The following is a 16789-nucleotide window of genomic DNA, read 5'->3' as shown; positions in this document are numbered from 1 at the left end:
AGTTCACATTCAGGTGATTTGCCACCACCCCCAAATCTTTCTCAGAGTCTCTGCTTCCCAGGACAAAGCTACCCATCCAATTCAACATCTCTGAGGAGAAATTAAAAGGCTAAGATTCGGCTGGCACTCCTTGATATGCAATACTCATGGATAACACTACAAAATGCATCTGAATACTCAGGGGATGATACCTGTGTAAACTCAAAAGCTTGTCTCTCTCACCAACAGAAGTTGGTCCAATAAAAGAGATTATTTCACCCACCTTGTCTCTCTAATATCTTGGGCTACACCACCACCGCACAGAGTATTTTGATAAATCAAAATAAAAAAAAACTTTGATTTACCCAAAATGCAGCTTTTAAAAGTTTTTCTTTGGAGAATTTTGAAATTTTGGGGTTTTATTCCAATGAAATGAAGACAAAGTTTTGAAATACTTCACAAATGGAATTGTCATCTTACAGCCAAATCTTCTACTGATAACTACTGGTTCCAGTAATCAGTGTCAGAAGACCGCTTTTCCTTGCGCCACATGGTTAACACACTACAAAGTGACAGCAACTTATTTGTAAGTGCTTCATTAAATTATTGTTTCTGCATCCTCAAAGGGAAAAAGTGTAAGTTTTGCTTTTGCCCTAATCATATGGTGAGAAGTCAGATATCTGATGGAATTCTCAAAACGTCAAAATATTTTTGATGTAGCTCTCATTGTTAATATACATATTCATATTGATTAAAATTCTAATCTGGTATGAAACTCTCCTGTACTAATTTCAGCTTAGGTCTCAACTCCCTTTAAATACTTGTATATATTCAGCAACAGAACTAACAAGTTAAGCATTTGCACAGTTCAAGTCTCAAGTACCACACTTTAGCAAAAAGCTTCAGAGAAACTATTAGCTTAGAGATATTTAGGAAAATCATCTTCCTGTACATGTACAATGTCTTAGGCACTACCAGAATACTAATAGCTAATGCCTGAAAGAAGCTTTTAATCCTGTAGTGAGAGTGTGTCTTGGAGTTCAAACAAGCTAAGACCCGCAGAATGTAAATAATTTAATAATAAAAGGTCTCCTTTTTGTGAAGTGAATTAAATGTAGCCAGTTTGGAAGAAGACCAATCAAATGACTCAACTGTCACAGCTCTGAGAGCCTTCAGAAGTGGACTGTAATGTTTTCAAGAATTTATTTATTTGAGCCAGCAAGTGTTTTGCAACAGTAGATTAAGTACTGTAGCATAATTATTGGCAGAAAGAGGGACTTCTAATCTAGAAATATAGGCCCTCTAAAATTAAATTAGAGATATTCAGAGAATGTAGCTACACAGGAAACCTATCTAAGCTACTAAGCCAACAACCCATCACTTCACCCAGTGCTAGTATGCCAATGAAACTCTCAATCATAAAGCTGTTACCCCAACCCGCCAGCCAAGCTTTTTCTACCACCCAAGCTGCGTGTATGAAATTCTCCACTGCACTGAAGGCAAGGTAAGGAAATGACCAAAGAATTTTTTTTCACTCTATAACTAAGTTGTGTCACATGCAAATGGAAAAGTCAACACAGTTGTCAGTGCAGTTTGAGATCTTTGCTATTGTTTAGGCAGAACCTCTTACTGCTAAGTCACTGTATGACATCGCTTTATAAAGCTTTTGGCATGAGGTCAAAAGTGTGATGGTCTCATCCTTGTCCCTAGTGTACACAGGCTTACAAGAACTCAACACTGCATTTTCAGTCGACAAGACAGGTAACCAATCTGCTCAGGAGCACTACAGAATGGAAAAACACCAAAAGGTAAACAAGGATAACAGCACAGCACACATGCACAATATAGCTGGTCTTAGCCAAAGTAGCACTGGTACTCACCTCAAGCACGTAGTGACCTTATTAAATCTTGTTCTTGAAATCACTAAGTCTGAAATGTAGTCTAAGCTGGGATACCAAATAGGCAGGCCCCGGGCGAAATCTGGACTGCCAGACGCTTTTGAACAGACCCCAAAAATCTTTATTTACTTATTACCATTGATTCTTTCAAAACTATTTTCTCCAGAGTCTGGACCCTGAATATACCTTGACCAAGAAATGTGGACCTTGACAAAAAAACTGACTGCCCCTTATCTAGCTGATGTAGCTTGACCAGTGCAGCTCCTAATGCAGGTGCCCTGTATGTGCTGTTTTCCCAAGCCCTGATTTTGACAGATTACTTTAGTCTATTATATGGTTGATCTTTATTGGATTAAAATCCAACAGTATAACCAGACAGCACTAGAGGCCAAACCAACATTTTCTGCACTTACAAGGAAGAGACATCATAAATTACACAGCAGAGTCAGCTGAACCTACTGGCAATTCCCCATCATATCACCACACCTGGCTGTCCAGGCATGCAAAAAGGGTTTGTTATACTCTCCTACAGTTCTAAAATGCAAGTCATTACATCAGTCCCAAATGCTGCTCCTATATATTCTTGCCAGGTCAAAATAAGAAGAGCCATACTGGATTCTTGTTGATGAAAACTAGAATAAACCACATCAGGCAATCTAGAACCAGCCTGTAATGTTAGTTTTAGCAGAAAGAAAGGTATCCAGTATCACAGGAGAAACAGGCACCATCTTGTAAGTATCGCTGATTTATCTTGTGTTCAAATCTGGTGCTGTAAACAGACACAGAAACTTAAGTTCCACAGGTCATGAATCTCCTCGTGACAGGCAAAACAGGAAGCTTTTTTGGCAAGGTATCCAAGTTACTCAGAATGCCATACGTTATTTCACCTCTGCACACGCTTGCCTCCAATTCACACATCATCTGAGGCAGAAGCTGCTTAATGAAGGAACTCTTCATAATGCCCCCTCATCCTGTTTACAAGGATGAGAGCCTGAGGAATGGGAAACATTTCCGTTTTTCTAGTTTAGTCAGACTAAGGTGAGACAGTGACACCATTTCAGATGTGACTGCTATCAGATAAAAGCTATGATGTTGGTGATGCAAGGAAACGGACCAAAACGTGCCACAATCTGGAAGTACGCCAAGAACCCCACTCCTAGAATAGTGTCCAGGTTTTAAACAAACCACTTTGTGAAAAGTATTTCCCAGCTCACATGCCACCTAAGATGACTATAATTGAAATATAAGGGAAAAAAACCACCCCATTTTCAGTTAACTTTGTGCAGTAAATGGCACTTTGCATAGTCTGGTTCCCTGATCCTACAAGTCGTTATGGATCAAGGACAGAAAGATATTTAATGGAGAGATGCAGTTATTTAAAAAAAAACCCAACAACAAAAACCAAAGGCTAGCAGGCGGTCTCAAGAGCAAGCTGCATTAACTGGAACCTTTAAAAAAGGAAACATATGTCAAGTTAGTTTCCCTTTAAAGATAAGGGTACCCCTCAGAAGTGATATACTCAAGTAAAAGGAGAGGATCAGGACTATTCACTGGTCAGTTGCTAGTTGAAATCCTCTACTCCAGGTGTGTGGGAAGGAGAAGATTTTATTATACTTTTCTGTAGCAGAACAGTGCCCTTGCAACTGCAGAGGTGTCACACCAAACTGCTTAAATATTAACCCCACCTCCACCATTCTTCCTATGCATTAATCATTACTTGCAAGCATGAAAAGGGAAGAAGAGAAAGGGAACAGTACAGAATGACTGCATGATATGTAGCATTCAGGTAACTTTTCTAATTACAGCATTGCCACTAATAGTGGCAGCAAGAAAAACGTCAGAAATTAAAGAACTGATATCAACAGTGATCTGATTGACGTCCTAGTCTCCCCACCAAGCAAAGGCATCCAAATATCAGTAGTCCTGCTCTATAGATTATGAAGACAGGATGACCACTGAGATTATCTGCTCTGACCTCCTGCATAACACAGCCCACAGGCTTCCCTGAATTAATTCTTGTTTGAACTACAGCATCTCTTATAGAAAGGCAATCTAGATCGAATAACGTTTCCAGTGATGGCTAATCAACCACAACCCATGTTAAAGTACAGCATATCTTAGATGTAGTACTTGCTCGGAATGCAAGAGTCACCATCTCTTTTTAAGACACTTCATGCAGCACATGATGTACACAGAGGGAGAACAGAAGAGTTTGAACATCAGCTGGATGACCTAGGCTAGAAATTGGTCGCCATCTGGGAACAGGAAGCAATCCCCTCTAACAATGGTATAGTATTAATTGTGAGATGCGTACTATAGGGTTTTAACCTTCTTTGCCAGAAGTAAGGTAGCAAACTCTGAGTACAAGTTGGTTTCACTCTGATAATTTCTGTGCTTTGAAACAGGGGTACAGACTGAAGAGAAGTGTAAAGAAAAGCCAGATCTGGAGACCGGACAGTCATCCTACCAGAAGCAATACTTTCCAGTAAAACAAGAATGGCTGCCACAATAAAGAGTCAGGTGTCACAGCCAATAGAAGATGTGTGTAAAAAGGAAAGGAAAATACAATGGCATTAAAATGCTTCCGGCTGCACCTTTATCTAGATTTTTCCTCAACTAGGACCCAAGGCAGAGCCCCACATCCCTCAATGCAGATTCAAAAACTCCAGCAAATTTAACTAATTGCCTTGATATCCTTCTTCCTCTGTGTCTTACAGATTCATAGATAATAAATGCCAGAAGGGATCATTATGATCATCTAGTCAAATCTCCTGCACAAAAGCCATAGAATCTCACTCAGTAATTTCTGCATCAAGCCCAGAGCTATAGAGTTTGTCCCCTTATTTAATTCCAAATTCTCTCTAGCAAGACACTGCAGTTAAAGAGCACAGAGGCAAAGCCTAAAAAGTGCTTCAGCTCGTTTCAGAAGCTGCACAAGGGACAATCCAGTGAGCACTCAAAGTGCAACCGAACTGGTTTGGTGAGGGATCTTTTTGTTTTTGAGTCAGCATTCTGTAGGAATGGCATACACGTCCTGCGTTTACGTCCTGCATTTTAATCCTACAAGATTTCAATGGGTACAAACAAAACTAACTTGGCTGGAGCATATATTATATATATTTGCTGTTGCTGCTGCTGCCGCCGCCACCCTTGTTTGTCTAGAGAGATTATTCTGCTAGGTTACCTTCATAGCCCACCAATACATTGATTTACAATAGGCAGGGAAAGTCACTTCCACAAGTGCTGAAAACATTGACTGAAAGCTCAGCATTCAGAAGAGAGAGAAGGGGATACGCCATGTTCTGTGATTTTCCATAGTCTCCAACTGTACTTCTCAGATTTGATTAAACTGAACTATAAGTGATCACTTGTGAGATGAATCTCACAATTAACAAAATCATCTCATCTCTCAACGGTATGTTAATATAAATGTTACTATAGTTTGACACAAAGAGCCAGGGCCTAACATTTACTGATGTTTAAAATGTCATCCTTTACTGCATTGTAAGAATAGTATTTTAGCTGCAGATTTCAAAATCTGAAGACAGGATGTTCTATAGACAGCTCATTGCCTTTTCTTCAGTGAAATTTACAAGGTTAAAGCATTGCCTTTCCTGTCTAATGAAGAGAATTTAAAAAAATCCTCTGGAGAAACTTACAAAGTTCATGGAGCCTGTTCAATACTCCCTTCTGATCGCTCTTCACTAACCAACTGTGAGTAGTTTTGGCTTTGTAGAAGATCGATTTATTCTGTTCAAATGCGATTAAGTTCACCACCACCAATATTTCTTCCTGACATTGTACTGTGATGGGCTACATATACTTCAGTTACTGGATCAAGCTTTCATTCAACCTAAATATTATTTAGGACTCACAGAAATAAGCCAGATTGTTTCTTGTGTACCTCTTCAGAGATGCAATTAAGAATTCCACTACGAACAACAAATCACTTTTGTTGTTTTCTAATAAATCAGTACAGTAACTGAATTGTCTTGAATCCCCTCTGGCATACTCCTCCACGAGTTATTAGCCAGAGACAAAGTTTGCTTTGTCACAGTGAGTTTCTCTACATCCTTCACACCTAGACAATATGCAGGTTCAACTGGAATGGCTTCCCAGGTCTCTTACTACAGAGAAACAACATTTGCTTGCTGGCAAGTTCAAAACTATATGCAGTGTTATCAACCTGTTAGGCTCTGTAGGATTTGCAAGGTATGAGCCAGCAATGATGCAGCTGGCGAGAAAGACCAATATACCCTACCACTAGGTTAGTAAATACTTACAGTAACTGTTACTTCGTTACATTTTTTATTTCATCATTTGTCATTGCAACAGTTTAGTAAATCCAAAGAGCAACCGTTTTAGACATAACTGTTTTAGTACAGCTAAACCACCATAACCACACCTTGGGCAGTACCAGTGAATTCAAAGAGTCTGAAAACTCATGCCATAATAATATCCATCAACTGTGCTGGCTACAGACTCCTTGGGGAAATTTCCCCAAACACAAGGGACTGCACTGGAACAGACAGCTGAGAACCTACTACAGCTGCATCATTTTGGCTCATCCATGCTGTGGAAAAGCCACCTTATACTGTACTTGGCTCAAACATTGTAATTAATATTTATATGACAGCTATCTGTGAACACAAGAAGTTACAAGCTCAAGATAAGTGAAAACTTTCACAAGTGAGCTTTTACTTGGTGCAGAGATGAACTCTGAGTTCTGGATCCAGTTGTGTTCTTTCTGAATCAGCTGTGTCTGGTATGAGCACAGAGGCATGCAAAGAAACTACATCAAGCCATGGCTGAGGCAGATGAGGGTAGTCACATTTGACATTGACAGACAACTCCATTTTCCAAGTCTCTAGGGTATTCCTAATATTGGTGCATAACTGGTTGAAAGACTGTACTTGAAGAGTAGTTATCAATGGTTTGCTATTAGATTGTGAGAATAGATCTAGTGAGGTCCTACAGGTATCTGTGCTGGGTCCGGTACCATTCTACATTTTCATTAGCGTCTTAGATAGTGGACCGGAGAGTACGTTTATAAAATCTGCAGATGAAAGCTGGGAGGGATTGCTAGCACTCTGGAGGACAGGATAAGAATTCTAAATAACTTTGACAAATTGGAAAAATTGTATGAAATCAGCAAGATGAAATAAAGACAAGGGAGAAGTACTACACTTAATTAAAAAAATCAAATGCACAACTACAAAAATGGGGAATAACTAGCTAGGCAGTGGTAGTGCTGAAAAGGATCTGCAAGGTATATTGGATCACAAATTGGTTATGAATCAACAGTGTGATGCAGCTGCAAGGCAGACCAGTATCATTTCAGTGTGTATTAACAGGACTGTCGTATGTAAGACATGGAAGGTAAGGCTTGGCCTCGATGAGGCCTCAGCTGAATATTGTGTGGTTTTGGGCACCACAATTTAGGAAATATGTGGACAAAGTGGAGAGAATCCAGAGGAGAGCAAGAAAAATGATAAAAGATTTAGAAAACCTGACCTATGAGGAAAGGATTAAAAACTGGATATGTTTAGTCTTGAGAAAGAGGATCGAGGGGGAACCTGATAGCCTTCAATATGTTAAGGCTATTATAAAGAGGATGGCAATCAATTGTTCTCCACATTCATTGAAGGTAGGACAAGAAGTAATCAGCTGACTCTGAAGCAAGGGAGATTTAGGTTAGATACTAGGAAAGACTAACTAATTACTGAACAGGATTTCAAGAGAGGTTGTGGAATCCCTGTCATCGGAGGTTTTTAGTAACAGCTTAGACTAACACCAGTCAAGGAAGGCATAATTATAAGGCACAAATATAAGGCATAAGGTCCTGCCTCAGCATGGTGGGTTGACCAGATGACATCTCAAGGTCCCTTCCAGCCTTACATTTCTATGATTCTGCTCTTTCAAAAGCAGCAAAGGATTGTTTATTTACCATTCACAAATATAGTGTTAAAAAACAGACTACTTTAGGATATACCAATCATAATACTTACCACAGATCTCAATCCTTTTCTCTTTTAGAGTTTAGTTTCCTTTACTGCTTGTTTCTAAAAACCATGCTTCATAACAAGCCTGAACAGGACACAGCTAGTCTTCTTGCTGACTACTGCTTCCTCAAGTAACTTAAGAGATGGTATGCTGTTTTTGCTGGTGGCAATTAATCCCTTCAGTACAAGTTTTACTATTGGCATTAAAGGTTTTAACCTCACCAGCTTCTTTTTCATATATTGATCCAAGTTTAGACTCTCAGATCCTTTTTAATCCTAGTTTGTTAATATAGGATATCCTAGAAACTGTGCCTCTTGACTTCTGCGCTTCATGACAGCAACACCCCTGCTTGGCTAGTATTCTTTCCTCGATACATTTGTTGGTTATTTTTAGGCAATGTCTGCTCAGGCCCTCTCAGGTATAGCACTCACAAAGCCAGATGATCTGTCATTCAAGGCCAGCAGAGTCAAGATCTGAGCATTGGAAGAAGGAAGTTAAAAAAAAAAGATCACATTGTACTTTCTTTGCAGATCTTCAAGACATATTACTCTTAACACTTAAAGAACTTCCACAGCTATTAATGTACCCTGACAGGAAAACCACTTAACATTCTGGTTCGCTCAAGTCTATTAAAGAACCCTTTAAAGCTAACTGAACTCATTTTATGTACTTTGGTCTTGCTCTGTTTCAATCTTTCCCCAATCACATGTTTGCTTTTGAAGGCCAATATATGTTACAGAGGTCAGCAATTATCAGCCCATAATATTATACTTTGAAACCATGTTCAGCCTGCCACAGAAAGGCACCATCATCTTGAAATGAGTATAGTTAAAACTGATGTTTACTTGTTGATAAGATATAATGCTTACAAAATTACTAAATAAATATGACATCAAACTCCATTAAATCCTTGACATTTTAGATACTAGAAGGTATTAGGTAGGATATTATATCTGATTTGGCTATTTTTGTATTGTGTGTGTTTTTAATGGTAATTTTGACAAACTGATGTACCATTAATTTCTAGACATAAGACTGATGCGAACAAAACAGAATTAATCTACCCCTCTCAATGTGTGCACAGTAATTAAATAATGCAAGCCTCTTAAAGTGAAATGACTAAAAATAAGTTACTTAAATGTACAGGAACGTTTGAGCCTCTAAATAAGAATTCTACCTCAAAAGATAAGTTTGATAATCATACAAAAAAATACAGTTGTTTATTGCACGTCTAGAAGATAAGCCTATATTAGGAGTTGGAAAGCTTCGTAGCAGCAGAGATCCTGTGAAGGAGAGAAGAGTCAACATATTTTACATTACTCATGTGCAAGTCCATCCAAGAGGGCTTTTGTTCTTTGTCTGGCAGTACATGAAAGCTTCCATGCATAACCTCTTAGTGGACAGGAAGACGGTTTGCATATTCTTGCGTCGGCAACAATATTTAACTTTAGCCCCACCTGTTTTTACCATCATTTTCTCGGCTGAAATCTATTCCCCCCACCTGCTCCAATTCTCCCTCAATGTGGCTGCATTACTGCCCTGCACCAATGTCTTCCCAGAAGTGCGGTCTCCAATAGTCTATTTCATGCTAGCAAAGGCAGATTAAGATATTTCAGTCACTGTTCCATGCAGGCCTACAATAAATTTAGAATCAAATCAGAATATGTGAGCTTTTAGTTTCAAATATCATGGAGCTGCACTTCTCCAATTTACTATTTATTTAGGTTTCATCAAAAAATGAGCTGAAAGTTTACTTACACAAAGTTGGCCTTTGGAGAAGCCCCAGATGACAGTGGGCAAAATCCTGGTAATCTCTACACTAGGATTCCCATTGTTACTCCCTCTGGAGGGAGTCACACCAGTGATACACAAGGTGGGAAACTATGAGGTAAAAATCCTAGGACTTAGTGAGTAAGCTATTTCTGTACATGTTTTTCCTTCCCTGTTTCAGTCTGTCTTCTTGCTCCAAGTGTGATTCTAGATATAGCATTACCGGGTCCATGTTCAGGTTGGTAGTATTTCATATGAAATATACTCGCTTTATTTACAAGTGTTTTTTCCAATTGTCAGACCCAGAAGCTGGGCCCGGAATTAGGGTCAAACTGGTTTCTTTCCTTCCCAAGCACCGCCACCTGTAATAAAGGTTCTATGGGTCAGATTGTGCCCATAGGATCATTAGTAGGCATGGATAGATAGCTGACTGAACTCAAATTATTCTGTTAGTGATGCAGTAGAAGGAACAAAATCTAGTTCCTTCCCTGTACTGCTGTAAAGCGCTAACAGTTGCAGATTTGTCCCCCAAGTCAGCAGACAGGACTGACTACATACGGTAAGAACCATTAAAATACATATTTCTTCTTCTTTTTTTTTTTTTTTTAAGAAAAGAACTGCATTTTAATGTCTTAACTTCACTTCCCCTTTACTTTTCTGCTATTCTGTCCCCAAAGAACGAACAGTGATGCATTGCCATCCCCATCCTCTTTGCAGAGGACACTGCTTCTTCTGTTGCCTTGTCAGCAAAGTTTCACTGAACCAGACAGAATCACCAGAGCTTCATGCACCACTTCCTCCACATTCCTACCCTCTGCTAGGGGACAGACAAACATTCACTGTCCCTGGCAAGCAGGATAATTGGGAAGAGAAGAGAAAGTCCAGCACTGTCAGGGGCAGACACACAGGAAATACAGCAGCTGGAAGACAGATAACAGAAAAAGCAGAGGAGAGCACTGGAGGGTAGGGAGAGAGAAGAGATCAGAAGACTCAGGAAAGGTAATGAAGTAGAAACAGCGAGAAATAGGAGACAAAACAGTCAGACAAAGGACACAAGAAGAGAGAATGGCAGCACCACAAATTAGGTGCCCCAATTGTCATGGCACAGTGCAAGGATTCATGAGGTACCATAAGACAATTACTACAGAGGGACAGCTTCAGACAAAAAGATTGGAATCCATTGGTTTAGAACTTCCTGTTCTATTTTTTGTCCATGCTTGGGCTTGGAAGTTGCAATATACCCCAGGGCACATAATGAATCATGCTGGATCACCACCTTGAACAATTGTGGCATGAGTCCCTGGACCTAAAACTCAAAACTACACCCTAGGGGCAAAGGGGAGGGAGAAGATCTCTGAAGCACAGCACACACCATGGAGAACAGCAGCTTGTTCAATTAAGCTAACCAAGTCTCCATCAACTGGGATTTTAAGAAAAATATGGCACGGAGGAAACTGGCTGGCTAAACAGTTTGGTAAGGAGATGCTCCTATCCCTGGGACACTAGTTTAAGAGGTCAGCAGTGATCAAAAGTAGCTGCTCCCTGATGGCTGTTCAGTGATTTAGGTGAACAATATTCGAGGTGCAGGTACTGAAGAACCAAAGTTCTCTTTTCAAAGCTAGTGACAATCCCTTCAGGTCAGAACCCAGACACATGGTTGGGATGCTTCATTTCAAGAACTAGAAAGCGCCCAAAGTCCATGTTTTGTTGCAAGGTTACACGTGCAGTAATCGAATAGCAGACAGTTCTCCTTATTTCACTTTCATCCTCATCTGCCACTACATTTTATTGTAAGTTCATGTTAAACATTCTTCACTACCTTCTCTTAATACTTCTTGCTACAGATATAAGTAGATGCCAAACTAAGGGTGATCTGTTAATGACTGCTACTCTGTTTATGCCCAGTCTTAAGAACATTGCCTTACTTAAGCCCATGCTTTGGCAAGTCTGTTTGGGCCACATTAGTCTTTACACCAGAGGTGGGCAAACGACAGCCTGCGGGCTGCATCCGGCCCATGGGACCATCCTGCATTTAACTCTTCATCTCATAGATGTTTATGTGGATTCTGGGTGTACCAAAAAGATTCTTAAGAGGACTTTTGGAAAACCCTGAGTCACCAGTGTATTTGTTGAGTTAAACAGCTACCTGCACATGTGCACACACTCTTCACACACACACACCCCAACTTCATCTGTAGATCACAGAGGATAAAAAGCCGGATGACTGTATTAATCTTCTTTAAGTCCAGGAACTTGCAAGACTGAAACCTCAAGAGTGCTTTATGAAAAATACACAGGAAAAAGCCACACAAATGCCATTTATCCTTAACACTTTAAGAGTGAAGAAATAATCTTTCCCCAGGTCTTTCTCAGGTCTTGTTTTAAGCCTGCAAGTTTTAAGCCACCCTGTTTTTGTTTCTGTTTGCTAGATGAGTTAACACTTTACAATATTAGGTGCTTAAAAGAACTTCCTTTGAAGTGTCTACTTTTTCCATTACTAGAGTCTTAATGTCCACTCTGGTGCTCAAACTTAAGATATCTTCCCATGAAATATTAGCTTGACTGTACTACCATGACGATCAAACTGTTAAGTCTTCATTTGAAAAATTAGGAGTTTTGAGGGGAAACCCCCCACTCACCAGTGGCAAACAGGAAACTTTCTGTGGCAAGTGGAGGGAACCTATGTCATCAACTTCTGCAGAAGGTAAATTTGCTTAAAAAAGGCTTGATACTTGTACTGGAAACACAACTCAACCTGGCAAGGGACAAGTTGTGAGGCATAAAATGATTTTACATGAAGATCAAAGGGTGGGACCCACACTAATTCCATTCAGAGTTGATTGTTGTGTGGGATGCAGGGAAAACTGTGACTAAAAATAGAAATGTCTGGAGGAGACATCAGCCTCTCTCTCTGCCCTTAGGTAGACTGACTGAAAAGCAGACTCTGAGCACATTTAACTAGATTAGTAGCAAAAAGAACCAAACAATTCCCACCCCGAGTCCATATGTCTGAACACATGCTGCCATATGACAGTGCACAGCTCTCCCAGCCCAGAGAACTCAGGCAGCAACCTACTCAGGTTTAAGCTGCAATAGCTTATGTATTTAACACTTATGTATTAAATCAGAAATTCAACAAAATGCCTTGAACAGCAAGCTATGTTTAGGCTGATAAATTGGTATAAGTTCAGGAAAGAGTAACAGACATGTAATCATAAGGACTTCCTGTCTTTTGAAGTAGATCAAAATCACTCGAAGGGACTAAACTAGCCAGACTAAAGATGCCATCAGTCCCTGGCCAACACCCTTCTGAAAACCAAGTGTTGGCCAGGGACAGCTTTTCACTCCGCTACAAGTTTGGGAAGTTCTGAGCAGTAAGCACTGGAGCCCTCTGGAAACTCAGGACTGCAGTAGTTTGTGTTCAGAAGATCATTTTCAAAACCAAGAGCTAGAATACTAGTTAAACGTCTCTCCAGCTTCCTCCATTTCCCCTTACAGCACCACCACCATTCCCCTATGCTTGCAGTCTTGGCAATACCTGGCCATCATTACTCTACCCCAGCTTCCCCCCCCATCCAACCCTCACAATTCCTACTCTTACGTTGTCCCCCAAAACTCTTCCATTCTATCTTATTGCTGAGACAGTAGTCCATCCCCCCATATGTCTGGCTTGTCCCACTCATCCTTTTCACTTTCAGTCCAAGCCACAGCTGCCAAGATAGCCTTCCTGTCCACCCTATTTTAGTCTCTGCAATGACTCTTAGCCTTTCTATATCAAGGTCATGCTCCTACTTGCCTCCCAAGTTCTCCCAAACTCCACCCCTGCTCCACATGCTACCAATCCTTAGAATCCACTCAAACTACCACTTAGTGCCCTTTTGACTCCCTGCACACACTGCCGCTGAGTGGATTCTCCTTCCCATTAGCATATGGCAAACTCCCTCTGTTCAGACCTTAGAGAAACTACTGAAGACCTCGCTCCCGGGGAAGGGCGAAAAATTCGAGCTCTGCTGAAGACCATTCACTTTTAGTGGCTAGCTGTTTGTTCATTATGACAGCAAGCAACAGCAGGTTTGCTGCCTGCTTAGCCACATGCATTCAGCTTGCAAGCCCCACTGCCCTACACCTGCACAGCACCACGCCCTCTTCGGGTCCTTGGCGTGAATCCCAAAACGCAGCAGGGACACTCACCCCTGGAGACCTAGCCCTGCCTCGTGAACCGGGAAGCCATCGGCCCCCTCCACGGGAGACCTTTCTCCAGAGGGCAAATCTCGAACCGGGCTTGCCCCTGAAGCTCTAGGGCAGCAGCATCGTTGCCATGCGATAAGGAAGCCCGGCCAGAGCCTGGGGCGCAGAGCCCAGCCCAGGGGACAGGGAGCCAGAGCGCGCTAGAAGGGAGAGGGGGCGGTGCCCGAGAGCGGCCGGGGTGGGCAGCGCGCCCGGCGGGGACCGGGCTGAGGAGGGGACGATCCCCCGCAGTCACCGAGGGCCGAGCCGGGAGGACCCTTCCCCCGGCCAGGGCCGGGGCCCGCGCGTCACTCACCCGGGTGCGACATCGGCAGCGCCTCGTTGCCCGTGCCCCGGTAGTTGTAGATCACGGCCCCCGCCGCGCCGCGCTCGGCCGCCAGGCGGATCTTGTCCGCGAAGGTGCAGCCGCCGCCGCGCTGGATGAGCGCGAGCCAGGCCTGGCCGGCGCCCGCCTCGCTGAAGTTGGTGAGCGGGCTGCAGGCGTTGAGGCCGTCGGGCCCGTCGGGCTGCACCAGCAGCCCGGCCGCCCGCTGCAGCGGCGAGTCGTGCCCGAAGAAGCCGCTCTCGCTCGCGTTCCAGCCGCTGCCGTTCCCGCCGCCGCCGGGCTCCCGCCACGACACGTTCAGCCAGGCGGTCCACACGGCCTGGGCGGCGGCCGCCCGGCCCGGGGGCTGCGGGCCCAGCCACAGCAGCGCGCCCAGCGCCAGCAGCGCGGCCGAGGACAGCATGCCACCCGCACGGCCTCGCGCCGCAGCTCCAGAGCCGCTGCGCGCCCAGAATCTCAGCACCTTACTGCGCCGCCGGGCCCGCCCCCGCGCCAGGGCGGGCTCGTGCCGCCCCGCCGCGGCGCCGGGCCCGCCCCCACGGGGATGGACGGACAAGGAGCTCGGCCGCTGGCCGGGGAGTGCTTGTAACGTACGCCTCCGCCGACACAGCCCCATCACCCCCCCCGGGGGGGGGGCTGCTCTGATACCGCTCCGCCACCGACACCCCATCACCGGGGGGGGGGGCGCTACAGTGATACCCCTCCGCCACAGACACCCCATCACCTGGGTGGGGCCAGCTACAGTGATACCCCTCCGCCACAGACACCCCATCACCGGGGGGGGGGGGGCTACAGTGATACCCTTCCGCCACCGATACCCCATCACCGGGGGGGGGGGGGGGGCGGCTACAGTGATACTCCTCCGCCACAGACGCCCCATCACCGGGGGGGGGCGGCTACAGTGATACCCCTCCGCCACAGAGACCCCATCACCGGGGTGGGGGCCAGCTACAGTGATACCCCTCCGCCACAGACACCCCATCACCGGGGGGGGGGCGGCTACAGTGATACTACTCCGCCACAGACACCCCATCACCGGGGTGGGGGCCAGCTACAGTGATACTACTCCGCCACAGACACCCCATCACCGGGGGGGGGGGCGGCTACAGTGATACTACTCCGCCACAGACGCCCCATCACCGGGGGGGGGGGGCTACAGTGATACTCCTCCGCCACAGATACCCCATCACTGGGGGGGGGGCGGCTACGGTGATACTCCTCCGCCACAGACACCCCGTCACCGGGGGAGGGCTACAGTGATACCCCTTCGCCACAGACACCCCATCGCTGGGGGGCTGCACTGATCCCCTTTGCCACAGACACTCCATCATCAGCGGGGGAGGCAAGACAGACTGCGCCAATACCCCTCTGCCCAGAAACCCCATCACTGGGGGTGGCTACACTGATACCTCTCTGCCACAAATACCCCATCATTGGTGGGCTGTACCGATACCCCTCAACCACAGATATCCCATCATTGGCGGGGGGGGGGGGCTTGTACTGATACCCCTCTGCCACAGACACCCCCCTCATCCTTGGGTGATGGGGGCTGCACCAAGGACCCTCGATCACAGACAACCTCTTCTGGCAAGGGGGCTGCACTGGGATCCCTCCTCCACACACATTCCCCCATCGTAAGGGAGTGGGGGGCAGCACTTGGACCCCTCCACCACAGGCACCCTCTCTCTGGCTGGGGGGCACAACACTGCCCCCCCCCCCCAACAGACACCTCCCTGCCAGTGGGGAGGCAGCAGCACTGAGACCCTTTTCCAGCATGGAACCCCCCCCCCACACAAATAGTTAGAAGGAAGCAGCATTGAAACCTGTTAAAGGGGCTCCTCCCTTAGGGATCCCCCTAATAGCCAGGGGAAAAAACCAGTTCTGGAGCATGCTCCCACCCAGACACACTTCTCCATGGTCATACCCCAAGAAAGGTCAAGCAACAGCCCCTGGAATTCCCCAACATGAGGAATCCTTTTGGGGTTCTCCCCAACTAGGAAGAGAGTAGCAGATACCTTTCCCCATGAGACTTCCCCACTGCCCCCTTCAGGGATCCAGCAGCAGCCCAGGGCACATCCACAGGGATTGCTCTCCTGCGGGATTCCCCCACCATCTTAGCCTGTCCTGTGGAACAGTGCCAGATCATTCTACATTGTCATTGCTGCCACCAGGCACACACTGTTTATCCACATGCTCATTCTGCTTTGCATTACTGAGCTGTTTGCAGAGCACTTGGTAAATGTAAAGTGCCATATAAATGCTCCCTAATATTAATTATGTATTTGCACTGTGTAAACAATGTCCACTCACTGCCTATTGTGCTCTGTCTTAATATTTTACAGAAAACCATCACTTTAACCAAATATTCATGTACTATTAGTTCCTACATTATTTTTATTTGATTTATATGGCACATAAATTGCAATGCAAATTAATGTGCCTTTTGTTTGTTTCTCTGTAGTAGTATATTACTTTCTGGTTTTGTTACTATAGGGGCCTTATTCTGCCAGTTCATAGTCATCTGGGCCCCAATCCTCAGATTTACACATGTATTCAACTTTAAGCA

The 16789-nt window shown here is 44.5% G+C and overlaps 1 protein-coding gene across 2 annotated transcripts in view; it reads right to left on the bottom strand.

Moving 5' to 3' along the window:
• RNF128 (ring finger protein 128) overlaps positions 1–16789 on the bottom strand; it is a 64762-nt gene that overhangs the window by 29894 nt on the left and 18079 nt on the right. Inside the window, exon 1 of one of the 2 annotated variants that reach the window (XM_077826135.1) lies at positions 14194–14639. The exons of the other annotated variant lie outside the window; for it this stretch is intronic. Coding sequence (XP_077682261.1) covers positions 14194–14626 — 433 coding nt within the window. The 5' untranslated portion in view covers positions 14627–14639. Of the gene's footprint in view, positions 1–14193; positions 14640–16789 lie in introns of those variants that run through there. 2 annotated transcript variants of the gene reach the window in all.

Source organism: Eretmochelys imbricata, chromosome 9 (assembly GCF_965152235.1).
Source record: "Eretmochelys imbricata isolate rEreImb1 chromosome 9, rEreImb1.hap1, whole genome shotgun sequence".
NCBI classification, from domain to species: domain Eukaryota; kingdom Metazoa; phylum Chordata; order Testudines; family Cheloniidae; genus Eretmochelys; species Eretmochelys imbricata.
Note: the sequence above shows the minus strand (reverse complement) of the source record. Positions and strands in the feature narration are given on the sequence as shown.